General features: G+C 46.9%; 1 protein-coding gene across 1 annotated transcript in view; it reads left to right on the forward strand.

The window, feature by feature from the left end:
- LOC135820953 (death-associated protein kinase dapk-1-like) overlaps window positions 1-18,757 on the forward strand; it is a 311,375-nt gene that overhangs the window by 170,418 nt on the left and 122,200 nt on the right. Inside the window, exon 5 of the mRNA XM_065334015.1 lies at window positions 5,473-5,568. Coding sequence (XP_065190087.1) covers window positions 5,473-5,568 — 96 coding nt within the window. The remainder of the gene's footprint in view (window positions 1-5,472; window positions 5,569-18,757) is intronic.

Raw genomic sequence — 18,757 nt, forward strand, 5'->3', positions numbered from 1 at the left:
CGTTAAGGAGTTAGAATTTCGGCCAGGTTTCAGGCCTTTTCCCATGGTTTACAATTCGCCCTGGAAGCCAGTATCGATTTTTTTATCAAAACCCACGATTTATACTTTCCTTTTTGGCTATGTGGTTATGAGTGCTGCATGAAGTTGTGAGTTCAAATCCCAAACTATCTTCAAGTCAAACCTTTTTTGCATTGTTTTGGTGATCACGCTGGTAGATCTACAAAAAGTACAAGCCACAGAAGTTGGCTGAGCCAAACGACTTGCTGTTGGACCTGACGTTTCCTGCCGAACTATTACTTACTGACACTTGACTGGTTCCCGCCATGTGAACACACCCACAACACTGAAACGGTGTGAGTGAACACGGAAGTCATTGCGCTGTAGCTACGTGTTGTTGAATATCGATCGATTTCTTTTTGAGAATTATTTTAGTATTTCAAGATCGCCAATTTATTTGAATTTAGGAGTCGACGCCATCTTCTACCAGCTTTCACAGGCGTCCGTTTTTCTCAAAATGTCGTCGAAGTCACACGGATAGATTTGCCGAGTCATGGCCTTGGGTATGAGTCTGTGTCGATGTAGTTTTCGTCACATCGCGAGAGTAGATTGCATCGCAGCTCAAAGAAAGTGAGCATGAAACGAATTGGGACCCATCCCGCTCATCAACATTTACCGCACTTTCGACATGTCCTCTCTGACTCCATATCGATACGAGGAAGAACTCGTTTGTTGTAAACCAGACGCACGTGTACCGACGTGAGTGAGTTGTCATTTTTCATGCTTTCACGCGGATTATTTCTTCGGGTTCACAGTGAGTTTCCAGCTCTCGAGCAGGAATACGGTAATACTGGAAACTCCCCGGGCGATCGCCAGGATTGCTAATCTTTTTGAAATGGACTGTAGTCTCTACCACACTCGACATTGGTTGCGTTCTCAAACGCGAACTCGCCTCACTCCTGGGCCACCTCTCGTTCGCTTCCCGAGCAATTCCTGCCGCCCGTACATTCTCACGTCGCCTCTATGACCACGACAAGGCCACATCCGAGATGACATCTCATCGAATGCTGAGCTTCTCAGCCTCACCCGAGGACGCCCTGAGCTCCTGGCACCAGCCCCGGAACAAGATGGAAACCTCCAGGACCTTCGCTCCCACAGCTGTGGAGCAGTCTGACACCTTGGTCTAGCCAATCACTGAATAGTTCAAGGTCAGTAGCCCAACTTCCAAGTAGGACATTCACCAAGGATTCTGATAACTTTCTCTGTCGATCCTACTCCACAGTAATAGTCTGTCCTTATGCCTCTACAAGTAGTACAATGCTCTTGTACATCGCTGTCTAGACAGTCTTCACTCCTGATTATCATACACACGTCTCACTCTCGTAATACGTACTTACCATCTATATTGGTTGTCTCACCCGCTATCTCCTCTGTCCCTAATGGGAATGTCGGCATGGGCACTCCTCCGTAATTGGCCTCCGGCGCACTACTATTAAACTGGCATGGGTCACAAACCGCTCCTGCTCGATGCAGGCCGACCCACTTGGTCATATACAGCTCCTGCCCTCGGTAGGCCGACCACATGATTCGTTAACGCGCACTCAATTGAGGCCAGCTACTCTACTCTACATTCCCATTACTCCAAACTCACTCTCTTCTCTCTTGGTGTGCCGCGTCTCGCACGCGCGCGTGTGTCTGCTCTATACTCTAGCATATGGAGTAGAATGCTAAATGTTCGATTAGAGAATGAGTTAACCAGTCACGTACCATTGCTCCGCTATTGGCTCTTTATAACGTGTAACGTGACCCTGTTTACGTGTGTGCACAATCTTGCTCTCTCTACATACTGCTGTGTTTCATGGACATCACATGCTCGCACGCTCTGCAAATGCGCAGATTTCTCGTGCGCACAACAGAGCTTGCTGTGTTTTCCAGTTTCCTTGCTTGCATACAGCTTTCATATTCTGACCCACCCTAGTGTACCCTCCTCATCCCATTTCTTACTCTTACACTATACTGTAAAAGCCAGTATTCTAACGAGGCGCATATATAAAGATTTCCCAAATTGACTAGTTTACGTGTACTAAAGATAACGATTCTGTCTCATTCTCAACCCTCAATAGGACAGTATATGTATCGATTCCTGTATAATGATTTCTATTTTAACGACAGATTGCTCCTCGTTAACTCGTTAGAGTTAGCACTTCGTTTTATATATATGGCTTTTACATTACTCCACATATTTTGAAACACACGGATGCGGGCACTGCTCCATAACTGGCTTATGGCGCACTACTATTTAACTCGCATGGGTCATAAACCACTCCTGCTCAAATCACGCCGACCCATTTGGTCGTATACAGCTCCTGCCCTCGGTAGGCCGATCACACGATTCGTTAACGGAGTTATGATCACCCTGTCGGGATTTAAGAATGGGGTTATATATATTTTTTGGAATGGGTTTGCTCCCACACTGGAGCTGGCGCTATTTTGCCGGCTTGACCTGACACTTGACTGACTCACGACTGCCATCCAGTGATATTAGCGATTTTAATAAGATAAGGGAAAGTCGAAGATTGAAGACAAGTATTGAAAAAAGGCTGAAAAAGAAGGAGCAATACATTCGATGTGGCCTTCAGGATACTGTGAGGAAGACAATCCGGTTCTGGTGCTTTGCTGCTGTCGAGGGAGGCAAGCCTTGCCCTGAGGTCTGTTACAGTGACGTGCTTAAACATACCAAATGCAGATTGAGGCACCGGTCTATCTGGGGTGTCGTACCTGAGGTTGGAATCAGTCACTATCTTGTGGAAGAAGGTGTTCGACTCGTCAGCTGCAACCGCAGGTGGGGCGAGGGAATGACATCGATTAGTGATGTGGTTGATGGTGGACCACAACAGCTTTGGGCTCTGCTTATATTTTGGGCACACATTCTGGAAACGGGAATTTCTAAGTTGACGGTAGAGAATTATTGTTGCACCGAGTTCTCAGAGTGGTAGAACATCGCTGTAATGTAGTGTCAGTGCAGCCACTTGCGCGATATCGATGAAAAGCTGATTTCCTCTGGCGGATGAGTGCCAAGAGCTCTGGGGTCAGGAACGGACAGTTCTTCTTGCCCGGTCTTGTGGGTCTACCAGGTTGTTTGTACGGCGTGACCATATCTAGAACGATGTTGAATTTCCCCAACCATTCATCAAGCATTAGATCGACAATGGCAGACGAGAACGAAGACAAGTTTGCATGCTCAAGCAGACCTATCGATTCTGGGAAGTTGATGTTCCTATGGTCGCGGTCTTTAAGGTAGCATCGTAAGCAGGTAGTTGTATATTAGTCTTTACGTCCAAAGCTGCATAAACCAGATCATGATCGGAGAACTCCCAGGGAGACACTACTTCGTCTCTGACTGCAGCCAAATTTGTGAGGATATAGTCAATTGACGAAGCAGATGAGGGGTGGTCCGTGTCGCAAAAAACTGTTTGGAGGTTGAGGGGAAGAGGTAGCAATGTGTTTAAGCTTTGATACACCGGCCTATTGGAAAATTGGAATTACATTGGAATCAATGTTCAGGTCGCCTAGCAAGATATTATCTTAGCCCTGGATGTGGTGGACAAGCTCCTGCACAGAGCTCCACAATTGAGCATCAGCTGAAGGAGGACAATGCAAACAACCAAGAAGAAATACTCTCCCAGTCAACTTTTCTGTAGAACGCAGCCAAATCATCTCCCCTCCATGGCCAAGTACACTCGCTTTGCAGATATTTGTTAGGGTGTAGGGGAAATATCTTCATTTTTCCTCTTTGATGATGATAGCACATCAATACACATTGTGGTCAAAATGTGAGGGCTTTTGTGCTAGTTTCAACAGCAGCTCAATGATCTGCTCTGTGGGCTTTGTGATAAATTTGTTATCGCATGTTTGCTGCGGGCCTTATGGCATCTTATTACCCCTCGAGGTTATCCTTCTGGCCTACGGCCCTCAGGCTAACCTCTCGGGGCAATATTATGTCATAAGGCCCTCCCAGAAATGACATCCCTTTCGATTTAGAAGTGTGAGTTATTTCGAGTTATTAGAGAGGTTAAGTAACACGTTTTTTGACTTTTTTCAAAGCGAGGTGAAAATTTCATGTTGTATGTAAATTTTAGAGGTTAAGTTACACGTGTGACATGACGTGAAATATTGCCGTGGCAAGATTCGGGTTTTGTTTGAACAGCAGAATTTCTCAGCACAATTTTTAATATCAAATCTTCCAACAATCTCGATAAAACTACGGATACTTACACAAATCCGATCGGGATGACCAAACGAAACTTCCAAAAACCCACGTCGCGAAACTACGTGCAGTATAGTCAGCTCACAATCAACTTTCAAACAGGTAACAAAATTGAAAATGACTTGAATTTTTGACGTAAAACTTCACGGACATAAGAATTTTACATGAAACTTAACCTCTCTATTGAAGTTTGAAAAAAGCGCCACATTTCGCTTGCCTGAGGTAGTAGTCACATGAGAACGGCATGACAAAATCCATTCAGCTTGTTCTTCTGGTGTCGTGGTACGTATGCGTTCACTTTTTTTTCTATCGATAGTAGCAGGCAGGTATAGTGGGATGGTCTAAGACCATGATTGAGAAAGAAAAGGTACCAGGGCAAGTCCTGCTTGGAAGTGGAATGATTTTTTCCAGCCGTGCTGCGACCCCAAAGGAACCCATTTAGCGCTACTGGGCCTTGCCTATGGTACTCTGCATATAAATGCTAAAAACAGGGCAAATAGCCAGTTCTAAAACTCCAGGGTTCTGGCAACTGGGGTCCTCAAATATTTTGGAAATGATTGCCAAGACTATCAACCAAAGGGTGACAGAATCGATACAGTCTCCAAAAAGAATAGCGCATCACGATAGGGGACGCAAGTTTGCTCAAATTGCGTGAAATACGCCAAATGCGTGAAATTGCAGCCGAAAGATCGCTGAAAAAAGAAGAAAAAAAGGACGCATAGTGTTTCCAAGCGGGATTCATACCAACGAATTATCTTACAAGAGGCAGGATCATGATCCAACTGACTAACATTGCTTTTACACACCAGACAGTGCCAGAAATCACTATACATGTATATCCCATGACGTCTATAGACGTCATCAGCGCATGGGGAGCATTTTCAATGACGTCTGTAGACGTCATCCGCGTTCAATGGGTTAATTGGGAACTCGTGGCCTGGCACGAGGGAAACATGAAGGCAGTTAATGGGATTTCAGTCTTTGACCACTTTGTGGCAGGTCTGATCTACTCACCTCCCACTGCTTAGGAGCTGAATCTGCGCCTTGTTTCTAGAGGGTGGCCGCGTTCTTACTAGGAATGCGGAAAACTCGGCAGAACCGTGACTTTTTTATGTTTCATGTATCTTTGCTGCCCTTTTTTTAGGAGGATCTTATGATCACTTATGACCTTTCAAAGAAATTCCTTCCCTCTGTTTGCTTGTCTTCAGGGCCGGACTGCAATTCATGCTGCCACTCTTCAGAAACACTTGGAGTGTCTGAAGTTGTTGTGTGCTGCTAATTTGAATCTTAATAGCAGCGATTATGTAAGTAGTAGTTTCAGTGAACTGCTCCTTATCTTAAAAGGATGTGCTTAGTTTAGAGAGAATAGAGAAAGGACCAAGGAACTACAAGTCATGCTATAATGCCCACTTACACCACCAGCTACTAAACAATCACCTCATGCGATAACATTGCATGACACTGACCTATTTTAGAGGGGACGGTTCGATACCGGAATGGTTTGAAAGCCAAATTTGTAAAGAACCAAACCGATCATCAGCGTGGATAGGTCACTCGAAATATGTTTGTGGAAGGAAACTGGCATGATAAAGTTTGCTCTGAGGCCAGAGTCAATCAAACTGAGCCACTCCTTTGCATTGGCCCATTGCCTCCAAGTTGCCCAATTTTTCGCTTCCAATCAGAGGTGGCTCCAAACCGGAAAAGTTGGAAGAGTGCATGTCAAACTCACTCTGAGTTCTGAAATTGGGTAATTGCTATCGCTTCTCGACGGCTAGTACAGAGTAACAATAAGCCTTGTGTGTTCTTCCATAAGTTTTCATTGGTATAAGGTGCTTTATTGGAGAGAGGCCACCCACTGTTTACCTGCGACAAGAAGTTGATTTTTCGAAAGACGTAAAACTTAAGGTGGCAGTCTGGTCGTAAAATCCCTGAAAAATCGAATTTGTTAATTCATATCGAGTGCTACATCAGTTGAAAGAGCATTAACAGCTGCAAAATCCCTGAACATTTTGTCTCGATCCGACCAGCCGTTCAAGAGTTATGGCCGAAAATGTGCCCTTGCAAGGAAATATTTTTTTCTTGCACTCTGTCATTTGTTGGCAGCACTGTATTAGAATGTGAGCAGATCGTGCGCAACTTGTCGTATCATGGAAACACGCGAAAGTGTGCAGAATTTTGCTCCAAGTCCAAAAAAGTCCAAAAAATCACATTAACCCTTTACCGGTCTACCATAAGGGAACCGATACTATAGTATATAGTTGGCCCTCATTTTTTGGGGTCTTGTTGCTAGAAGGCAGCTTAAATGGCGCTCTACGCGTAGCTGAGGTCCAAGGCTTTCTGACGATGTACAAAACAACCATGCTTACCATACAAATTTTTGCCGTATCGATCGACTGAAGTTTGTTGAAATTGGAAAAGACGACCGTCCGCCATGCGTGCATTTCGAGAATGCGAGTGCATCTCTTGGGGCCGTGTTTGACAAGCGTTCTGAGAGCAGTAACACCACCAGTCCAGGCTAGATCTCCCGGGAGGTTTTGCAGTGTAGTGTGTTGAGAAAAAGAGCTCCGTTGAGTCCTGCTAGTTCAAAAATATATTGTCCATGAATGAAGAAACAAAATTCTCCAAACAGAGAGGAAGCCTTCTTGCTGCCGACACGGCGACAGCGACTGTCACAAGGATTCGTCAGGTGCGATCAGCTGATTCGCCTGGCCGTGAGAATCACGGCATGCGTAAACTCGCGCCTGAGTGCTCATCTGAGCGAGAGTGAATCTGACGCGAGCAGCCCTGAGATGAACAAACCGAAGCTGCCATATCGTGGAATGGGAATTGCTGCTGCTGGCGTATCGCCGATGGCGAGGTATTGGTGCTCATTGGCGGTATTGTAGAGAGCCTACATTTCTTGTAAAGACGTAGCCCTTACCTGTTTGTTTATCGTACGACTTCAGCTCCATCACGAACTTGGTATGCCCTTCAGGCTGTGATATTCGTGTATTTCATTCGCAATTGATGTATATGCCACATTTGACCTGTAGTTCATGTACTCCCGTACTAGATTTGTACCACAGTTGTATGACCTCGCACCATAACGGCTTTTTACACTTCGTTGAAAGAATTACACACTAGCTGTGATTTTCCAGACGTTGTTTTGTGCTCACAATGTTCAGCACACACATGTAGTACCTGTCGCACAAGCCTGACACGTGTGCGTGCTGACACCCTGCGTGACAGGATTGTCATTGGAATTAGTGATGACGCTACCCGGCACAAGCTATTGTCTGCCAAGGATTTGACCCTGAACGATGCAGTCACAATTTGCCGGGCGGAGGAAGCGGCTACCTCGACGAGCAGCAGTATCCCGTCCACCAGCCAGCTCAATGCTGTGCGGCGGTCCGCGTACCAACGCAGTAAGCAACAATCCCGACAGGGACAGCCTGGCAGCAAGATGTCTGCACCTGTATTGCCATCTGCATCCGCTCCCTCGTCAGGAAGCGACACACACAAGAAGTGCCCCAATTGCGGCCGGAGCCCGCACACAAAGTCTAGTTGCCCTGCCAGCGGCAAGAAATGTAATGGCTGTGGCAAGACAGGTCATTTTCTCGCTATGTGTAGGTCGTCGTCACAATCGGACCGGAACATGAAGCATGTGGGCCAACTGAAGTTGCAGCGTACTCGTCTTGCTGCGCAGCCTACTGTGCGTGTGTCCACCCGTTTAGCCACTGAGGATGAGGCAGTCACGCTACCCTGGGTCCCTGATACTGGCAGTGACGTCGATGCCATTGGCGAGCATCATCTCAAACTGCTTGGCGGGTTCCCCGAGAACCTCGACCATGACCCAGAGTGCGTCTTAGCGGCATCTGGAGAGCAGTTGCAGAGCGTCGGCAGTATTCGTGCTTCACTTTAGGTTGGCGAAGTACAACACAGCACCGTAATCCACGTGTACAAGGGTCTGGACGATGCTCTTCTATCACGTTCATCCTTGAGTGCACTCCAGTTCCTCCCGTCAGATTGGCCTGCACAGTACCCTGCTGCTAATGCTGCCGCGCCACCTAAGGTCCGTGCTGTATCAAAGCCTGTTGTCAATCCTAGCTCTGCTGACATTGCTCGTGTTCGCGATGAGCTACTGCAGGAGTTCTCGGACGTGTTTTCCGACACTGGCTTGAAGGCGATGGCAGGTCCTCCGATGGACATCCAACTTCAGCCAGATGCTAAGCCGTCATGTGTCCATACCGCACTCCCGATTCCGTACGCGTTTCGTGACCAGGTCAAGTCACAACTGGACACAATGGTTGTCGATGGCATAATCGAGCCTGTCAGTGAATGGTGTCACCCGATTGTGCTCGTCGACAAGAAAGGTACCACTGAGAAACGCCTCACCGTCGATTTCAAACGACTGAATGACCAAGTCCTGAGACCAGCCCACCCTGTTCGCACCGCTCGCGATGTGGTTTCTGGTATTGGATCGGCACAGTTCCTCACCAAGCTTGACGCAAGGCACGGATACTGGCAAATCCCACTGAGTGCGCAGGCATGTCCAATGACCACATTCATCACCCCATACGGCAGGTATCGTTTCCTACGCAACCCCCAAGGCCTGATTTCCGCCGGGGATGTTTTCAACTGCCGCACTGATGCTGCATTCGATGCAATCCCGAATTTCGCCAAGGTTGTAGATGATTGCCTGGCCTATGATGACGACTTTGCCTCCCATGTCACCCATGTCCGTGACATCCTGCTGTGTGCTCGACAGCATGGCATTACTCTGAGCCCGTCCAAATTCACCTTTGCGTCACGTCACATCCATTTCTGCGGCTACATTGTCAGTCCAGACGGCTGGGTTGTTGACGATGACAAGGCAGCGGCTATTCGCGATTTTGACATTCCTGCGAACCGCACTGATTTGCGTTCGTTTCTTGGCCTGGTGAACCAGTGTAGCGAGTTCTCACCACACCTCGCCGCCTGCACCACTCCGCTTCGTGGTCTGTTGAAGACGACCCGTGAATTTGTCTGGGATGCCAACCACACTGTTGCGTTCGAGAAGACCAAGTCTACTCTGCTGTCTCCTCCTATCCTGGCCTTCTACCAGCATGGACACGACCTCCGTCTGGAGACTGATGCCTCTGCACTACGTGGTCTCGGCTTCGTTCTGTGGCAGAAGCAGGATGATAAGTGGCGAATCATCCAGTGTGGCTCCCGCTACCTCTCTGACGCCGAATCTCGCTATGCTGTTGTTGAGCTCGAGATGCTCGCCGTCGTTTGGGCTGTGCACAAGTGCAAGTTGTACTTATCCGGCACCCTATTTGATCTGATCACTGATCACCGTCTGTTGATCCCGATTATCAACGCGTATTCTCTAGATCAGATCGAGAATCCTCGCCTTCTCCGCCTTCGCCTGAAGCTGCAGTCGTTTCAAGTGCACGCTTCCTGGCGAAAAGGCTCTGATCACGCGTTTGCTGATGCGCTGTCTCGCAATCCCGTCGGCATCCCGTCTTCAGATGATGAACTCGGCGAAGCCCCTGCTCTTCATTGCCGCAGCATCAGTGTGTGCATGCTCCGTGATGATGGTCCTCACCCCAACCTGAAGTTTGCTGAACTTCGAGCAGCTGCCTCAGCTGATCCAGTCTATAAGTCTCTTGTCCAGTGCGTTCTGCATGGTTTTCCCGCTCGTCAGCGTGATTTGGATGCTCCACTCCAACCCTTCTGGAATGGACGTGAACACCTGTCAGTGGACCAGGGCATCGTCATGAAAGGCCAACGCATTCTTGTTCCCTTGGCTATGCGTCAACGCGTTCTTGCTAACCTTCATGCCTTCGTCGTGGTCTACTGGAGTGGCGGAATACGCCCGGTCCGTCTGGCGAGAGCCCAGCTGAGCATCTTCTCGGGCATCCACTTCGGTCTTTCGTCATTGCTGAGTGGACGCAGTTTGATTCCTCGTGGTCGACCGTCGCTAGTGAGCGTGAAGAACAGTCACCACCCTCGACACCTGTTTCCGCCAGTACTCCCACCCACCGCTCTCTTCCCGTTCTCCGTATCGGCACTCCTGTGGACGTCCAGGATCCGAAGACGAAGCGTTGGACAACCCGTGGCGTGATTGTGGCCATTGGGCAGCACCGTGACTATTTCGTCAAGTTGGTTAGTGGTCGAGTTTATTGGAGAAATCGCCGTTTTCTTCGTCCGTTCTCTCCACCCGTGCCGTCACCAGCACCATGTGTTTCACCACAGCCGTCTGTTGTCGTTGCTCCTGCTACGCCTCCCCCTCTGCGTCGCAGCACACGAGCACACCAACCACCCTCTCGTTTGAACATTTCCTCCACCCGTGGACAGTCTTATGCATCTTGATTTGTTCTGGACACATCGTGTACATATTCTTGAGGATTGTTCTTATATCGTATCTTTCTGTATCCTTGTGTGGCATGCTATGTCTGTTCCGCCGTGTGCTATAGGCCGTTGCTTGCCATACTTATTCTTTTCTTGTTTTGATTTGATAGATAATACTGGATTTGTTTTCTCAGCATTATCTCGAAGGGGCGTGATGTATATGGACTCCCCCATGCCATATTTGACCTGTAGTTCATGTACTCCCGTACTAGATTTGTACCACAGTTGTATGACCTCGCACCATAACAGCATGCTTGCTTGGCTTGGGAGATACTTCCGTGCTTCATGTGTTTTGCCTCTTCAGTTGTGTTTTCCTTCTCTTCAGATTTGTTTTATAATAAATGTCTTCTTGCTAACTGTAGACATATCAGCAATTGTATTTTATCTCAACTTAAAGGGCTACCATGGGCCCTATCCTTGCCTGGACCTAGTCATATTTGAATTTTCTGGACGCGTTCAGGCATACAGATTTTGAAAATATATGGTTTACCCATACCTACATCACATGGTTCTTGAGTTATTGCTGGTTGTGTGTACCGTAGTTCTGCGCATATAAGCCCATGGGCTAATATTAGGGATCTCAGCGCGTGCAGTGCGCAGGGTGTTTGCGCATACATTGCATCATCGAGTTTTGAGTGCAGCTCGCGGACACAGCAGAAAAATGGCGACGGTCGATTTTCGACACTAGGGGACGCGGTGGACACTAGCGGAATCGTCATCTTCATCGTCGTTCGAACATACTTTGTAATTCCCGCCGAAGGACAGCGTGGCCAAGGCGATATTGCCCCGGTCGATTTTCTTATAATTTTCCATGCGGCAAGAACCCACTTCAGAGAGGATTCAGTCAAAAATTCAGACGTTTTCTCCGGTTAGATTGTCCTAACTTCGATTTTCAGTGCATCAGCCATCGCGAACATCGCCGCCATTATCACTCGGAGAGAAGACATCGCGCTCAGTAGAAGAGGTGTTCACGCTGCGTCCAAGAGAGAAAGATTGTGCTCTTTGACCCTCCATAGTTCCTCTGAGAGAGTGTCTGGGAGATAGGTAGCTTGGAGATGGCCGTAGAACGTGCTTTCCTGGACGCAATATTCAGCTATTCCTACTGTCTTCTTCAACTTGATTTATTTCGAAAAAATGTTCTTTTCCACGATTTCTGCACTGGACGCGTTTGGGATCGAAAATCTCACCTGCGCAGACTGGCTGCGCAGTTCACGCGCTGAGATCCCTACTAATATACGAAATAATGCATTTTCCGGGAAAATAAATCAGTATAATGGTTCGTTTTTTAGCCCTGGGCCTATATTCGAATTTTGAAGGCAGCTGGCACGCGAAAAGGTACAAGTCTCTGCGCGGTTGTCCGCCTACCATAGGTACCGGTACTGGTAATGTAGTCTGCACTGACATTCCGTAACGGTGTTTGGGTCTGTATATTAGCCCATGGGCCTATAAACGGAGGTGGGCTTATATCCGGATATAGGCCCATGGGCTTATATGCGCGGAACTACGGTACATGTATTTGCGTGACCACCCCTCACATACATTGAGTTAGACCGGCAAAGGGTTAAAATACCACGTATTGGGCTGCAGGACTTTTGCCAGCACCCTCGTGACGTTGCAGATACTGTTTTTTTCTGGTTGTAAGTCGACCTTTTACGACTTAAAATAGAAGGAGAAAGGGTGGGGGTCGACTTACAACCGGGATTCGACTTATAACCGGGAACTCTCAGTATCTTACAAAACAAGACCTGCACTGCATGCACGAGTGCACCATGTTTACACATTTTGCCAGTTTATTGGCCTTTTTTAAGGATTGGGACGTTATATCCTCCAATAAGGAAGGTTTACATGATTTGTTCAGGTGTTAGTAGCAGGAGGTGGTTAGTAGTGCTTCTTTGGGTGAAAACTTTAAAACGCAGAATTGAGACCTCCAGATAGGGGGTCGACTAATAACCGGGGTCGACTTACAACCGGTAATATACGGTATGTGGCTTGATTATTGTAGTTGACGTTGATTTAGTGACTTTGGCAAGTTTGAGTCGTGTCAAGAAGTCAAGTAGGATTCAGTACTAGGCAGTAGTGGAACGTGAGTGGTAGTCTTTGCCGATTTTGGATGGTATCCTGGATTCGGTTTAAAGCGCTGTGGAAATGGCTTGCTGTGGAGGTCCGAGCACTGGATGTTGTATCGCAGGTACGACCTCGGAGCACGCCCTGAACCTAAAAAAAATCAAAAATTGACTTGGGTCTGTGGGAGTCTGTGAGAGAACGCCCACTCCTGCCGTTGTGACAGATTCCAGGGCCACGTTGAGGGGCCCTACCCCACCACCCATGGCTGCTTCTGGATGTTTTTTAGGTTTGGATCCTGCGCACGGACAGAATTGGCTAGAAAATGTGAAAAATGTAAATGCATTTGTTTGGCTCCTGGATGGCTCGCCAACCGTGGCACTATGCCGGAATTTTGAGTTTTTCCGGCCTGTAAAGCCTGTCAGTGAGGCGCAAGAACTTTTAAATCATGTCCAGAGGGCCAGCATAGTGGCAGGAGTGTCTGGTGCAAATTTCACTCAAATCCATTGAGAGACACCAAAGTTACGGTCAATGGAATGCCATATGAAATTTAGGACCAGGCTGCTACCTTAAGTCGCAGTGAGAAGCAACACGTCAAAAACTCACCTGCTTGGTATGGCGCTTTTGGTCATCGCAGAACCATTAAATTTTGGCTCGGAATAAAACACATGGTAGTCTCACTGTGACATATGTTTTCTAATTAAAATACCAAGAGGGAAAGTGAATATTGAGCAATAAGAGCTGAAAGAAAATTACACCAATCAACGATATCAGGTGACAGCAGATGAGATAAATTCACTACTAGAAAGTAACCATGCAACCAAAAACGAGAACTACTGATCCAAAATTTTCAAACAATTTCAATGTAAACAAATTATTTTTCTGCCTACACAAGATCGGTTTGGTGGTAATGATGTAGATATACTCCAATAATCGACGTGGAGACAACAATTTTATAATAGCTATAAAGAGAACAAATTCTGCTGTCATCACCACACTACAACAAAGTCATGAAGGTTTACCAAAATCGATTTTCTTGTCACAATCATCAGTGGAAAGCCGTGACTGAAGAGTAACCATGCTGAATCAATGATTAATATACATTCAATAATGTGTTACGAGAACAAAACAAAGTGCTAAAATAGAATGAGGGAAGGTGAGACAATAGAAGTGAAGTGAGAGCTAAGTGCAACAGGGGTGAGGAACTAATTACAACGCTAGAACTGTGTATTGAGACAAACAATCATGCTGTGAACCTACGAAAACAATCTTAACGCAACTACATGTTTCTTCTGCTTACAAAGATCAGGCTTATGCAAACGAATACAAACAGCCTCAAGTACTTTCAACTGACTAGCGTACCGTGCACGACAAAGAACAGAAAAACTAAAATCATCATACACCTGCAGACACTTAGGGTGAGACAACAGATGAAGAAAAACGGCAGACTTCTTACGATTACGCCCCATATTATCCATGGTCGCATCACCGCAATATAATATCTCTAAATGGTTGTGCGGTTGGCTAGACATCGTGCAAACGTTCTATTGTAAACATACAGTTAAAGACACCTTCGAATTCATTGACGTCCTTCGCTCCCACCCAGTTCCGGCCTCCGCGCATATGTGCTCGTTTGATGTTGTTAGTCTGTTCACGAACGTTCCGTTAGAAGAGACTATCAATATTTGCCTAGATGTGTTGTACCAAAATGATGAAGTTGATACGCCGTGGATATCGGAGACGGCGTTCCGGGAACTGATGTTGCTCGTGACGACTGGTGTGGAGTTTTCCTTCAGTGACACTATGTATAGGTAGGTTGATGGGGTCGCGATGGGCTCTCCATTAGGTCCAGTGTTAGCGAATGTGTTCGTTGGTTACTGCGAGTCTCTGATTGCGGAACAGTTGTGGCCCGCATTGTACGTTCGTTTTGTTGATGATTCCTTCACCTGGTTTGATTCTCTTGAAGATAGCCAGATCTTTCTTGGTATTCTAAATGACCTACATCCTTCCATACGTTTTACTTGTGAACACGAACAAGCGAACAAACTTCCCTTTCTAGACGTCCTTGTGGAAAAGTCTAGTCAGGGTACAGTAACATCTGTGTACAGAAAGCCTACATTCACCGGCCAGTACATAATGTTTGACTCGTATTGTTCATACCAATACAAGGTGAATTTAGTGCGTAACTTGGTGGATCGAGCAAAGCGTATTTGCTCCTCTTCCAAACTAGCTGAGGAACTGGACTTCTTAAAGTCAGTTTTTCTCAAGAACGGGTATCCCGACGATCTCTTGAAGGAGCTCATGAGCGAAAGGCTGCATAGTAAGGAAATACGTTTTGGCCCGGACAAATGTCCCACGTATCTTTCTCTCCCTTGGAAAGGTAACCTCTCATTATCCATGAGTCGCGTGGTCCGGAAAATTGTACAACAAACGTACTACACGGTACATTTTGTACCCGTTTTCACAACTGTACGTGCGTTCACGGTGAGGAAGGATGTCCTACCAACCCAACTTGCATCTAAATTGGTATACCAATTTGAGTGCCGACAATGCGGTAGTCGGTACGTTGGTAGGACTCTTCAACATCTGAACGCACGTATCAAGCAGCACGTCCCACTGCACATGCTGACTGGCTCGGCACGGGCGCTGCGGCCCAAACGCGGCAGGCCACCTAAGAACCCTCGGTCACAGCCATCGTTAGCACAATTGCCGTCGTCGGCAATAGTGCCTCCGTTACCCGTATCGAGAACCGTGGAGATGGATAATGTGCACATCGTCACCACAACACAATGCACGTAAAACAACACATGAGAGTACGCCACAAGAACATCTGGCTCAAGACCAAAGTGGACGCTGCGATGAGGTGATGCCCCTATCGCCGTCGTTGCCGTTGCCTCCTCCGGAACCGCCACCTGCACCTGTCATCGGCGGTGCTGGGGCTGGGTCTGTGGGGTCGGTGGCACAGGTGAATATGGAGGAGGTAAGCACTGAACAGGAACAAGGAGAAAGAAAGCTTTAGGGAACGGAATTCAACAGAAAAAACAACACGATCAACATTCAAAGACCAAGACGATCAACGGCTAATTATTCAATGAATTATTACAGTACTGGATGTCAAGCACCGGCGAAGACACTGGGAACAGAAGATTTAACAACTACAGGAACAACAACAATAACAACAACAACAACAATGGTAACAAATTACCATCAAGATCAAAGGAGGAGTCAACTAACAGAGGTTAAGCAACATGAAGCGAGCCTGGGACCGATCGGTGTGGATGAGGAGAATGACACGGGGGACGACACTGAGGACGGGTTGGAAGATGAGACGGAGGACGAGGTTGCGGTTGGTGGAGACGAGGAATCGGATGGTGATTGTGATCGTAAGAAGTCTGCCGTTTTTCTTCATCTGTTGTCTCACCCTAAGTGTCTGCAGGTGTATGATGATTTTAGTTTTTCTGTTCTTTGTCGTGCACGGTACGCTAGTCAGTTGAAAGTACTTGAGGCTGTTTGTTTTCAATTGCATTAGCCTGATCTTTGTAAGCAGAAGAAACATGTAGTTGCGTTAAGATTGTTTTCGTAGGTTCACAGCATGATTGTTTGTCTCAATACACAGTTCTAGCGTTGTAATTAGTTCCTCACCCCTGTTGCACTTAGCTCTCACTTCACTTCTATTGTCTCACCTTCCCTCATTCTATTTTAGCACTTTGTTTTGTTCTCGTAACACATTATTGAATGTATATTAATCATTGATTCAGCATGGTTACTCTTCAGTCACGGCTTTCCACTGATGATTGTGACAAGAAAATCGATTTTGGTAAACCTTCATGACTTTGTTGTAGTGTGGCGATGACAGCAGAATTTGTTCTCTTTATAGCTATTATATACTCCAATACACGCAAATACGTTTGACTATGTGAACGAGACCAAACGGAAAAACAATCATCAGTATAACTAGAACGACAATCACAAATGAGCCAGCGCAAGCGAAAAACCGGATAACGGAGCTACGTCATGAACTGAGAAAACGGCTTGAGAAGTTTGAATACGGTAAATCCCCATTCAGGGAAGCGTGTCGGGTGTTCAATGCTTTGCTACGTCACAAGTACAGGGCTGCCACACTTGGAGTGAGAAAAATCTGACGGGGGGGGGGGGGGGGTGGGGGTCCGGGGGTGCAGGGGGCAGGGCCCCCTAGGTGATTTTTTTGTTTGGAAAATGGCTTGCTGTTGGGGTCCCAGAACACATTTTTAAAGGGGAAGTGCATCGATTTTTCGAGTAGGGTCCAGAAGAAAGACAATTTGATATCGGTTCGAATGGCATATCTCTCGCTTCCATACGATAAGCCAAACTTGCCAAATCGCCAATTGTATGCTCATGTTGCCATAGCGACCAGCGCAGTGATGACGTACGAAAGGCTTAGCTCCTCCACAGAGAAGGTCGATCACTGCAGAAATTGGTCATTTTCAATTGTCTTATTGTATTCACGATGTGAAAGAAGTGCTGTGTTCAATGCTGTTAGTGCCGTGAACTATTTGTCGCCCTTCTCATGCATTTCCCTAGGCTGACTGTGCCTAGGAAATGGTTTCCTCCAGGACAAGATGCTTGGAATTCGCCGTCTGTCCTGAGACATTTTCAGCAAACTTTCAAACCTACGACATTATTTCATTCGTCAATCTCCACCACCCGTCGTCTCACCTGGCTTCAGAAGATGTTACGAGAGATAGGAGAGTCGCCAGGAACCATCACATTCATCTTCAGGAAGTGGAAAGAGCAAACGGCATGGTCCTTGGTTGGGGGAAATGCTGAACGTCTGATTTGTCCCAACCAAGATTTCAGCATTTTGTTCGTCACTATTTTCGCTTGTGTGCTGGTGTCTCCGCGCTCCAGCTTTCTCCTGTCGGTGTCACGTCCCAGTACACAACCGAGAGGACTACTAACAAACAGTTCACTGCACTTACAGCATTGAACACAGCCCTTCTTTCACTTCATGAATACAATAAACCAATTGAAAATGACCAAATTCTGTAGTGATCGACCTTCTCTGTGGTGGAGCTAAGCCTTTCGTACGTCATCACTGCGCTGGTCGCTATGGCAACGTGAGTATACAATTGGCGATTTGGCAAGTTTGGCTTATCGTATGGAAGCGAGAGATATGCCATTCGAACCGATATCAAATTGTCTTTCTTCTGGACCATACTCGAAAAATCGATGCACTTCCCCTTTAACTGCCCAGCACACACTACAACCATGTAATTTATGAATTAATGGCCAACTGGACTAAAAAGCGCTCAAAATAAAATAATCGGTTGTCCCTCTTGGGGAACAAGATCGGTCGGTTTGTCGGACAGGCGATCAAAAATCTGACCGTTTCCGAAAAATCAGAGCAAGTGGCAGCCCTGCAAGTATGTGACGTAGTGTTCTATGGCGCGGACCATCGCGCAGCTGAGTTCCTCAGCTTTCTTGTGCTTTTTATTTGAAGGAAATCCGTCAAGGGACGGCTGAGTTTCGGTCGCTTGACTGAAGTCGATATTACTCTGGAGGATCGTGCTTGCACTCTTCGCTCTGAAATTTGAAAATAGTTTGGACTTTGAAGTTAGTCGATTATTCTTTGACAGCATGAGCAGACGAGCTACGTTCACCGTGGACGATGCTCTCGCTGCTCTGCTCCTTGAAGACGAGGAAGACATGATTTGTACGCTCAGTTGCTCTTGACGGGCCACCTGTCCAAAATGTTTTGGAGGAATCTGACGACGATGATGACAGTAGTGACAGCCATTTCCTCGACAAGGAGCTCGACATCGATATTGCTGCCCATCGGTATGATGAACTGAGCAGCACCGACGACGGTGATGGAGAAGAGGAGACAAGCGATACTGACGATGTATTTGAGGACTTAGATGCTGGTATGGACGTTCCCCCACATGCTGCAACTGCAGCCACAGTTTTGCCAAGATGTGGATGTTCAAAAAATTGTTTGTCACTATTTTCTATTGAAGATGTTGATCAGAATCGGCTGGACATGGCAGAGCTGGAGCGACCTGCTTTTGATTTACTGCT

Source organism: Sycon ciliatum, chromosome 7 (assembly GCF_964019385.1).
Source record: "Sycon ciliatum chromosome 7, ocSycCili1.1, whole genome shotgun sequence".
NCBI lineage: Eukaryota > Metazoa > Porifera > Calcarea > Leucosolenida > Sycettidae > Sycon > Sycon ciliatum.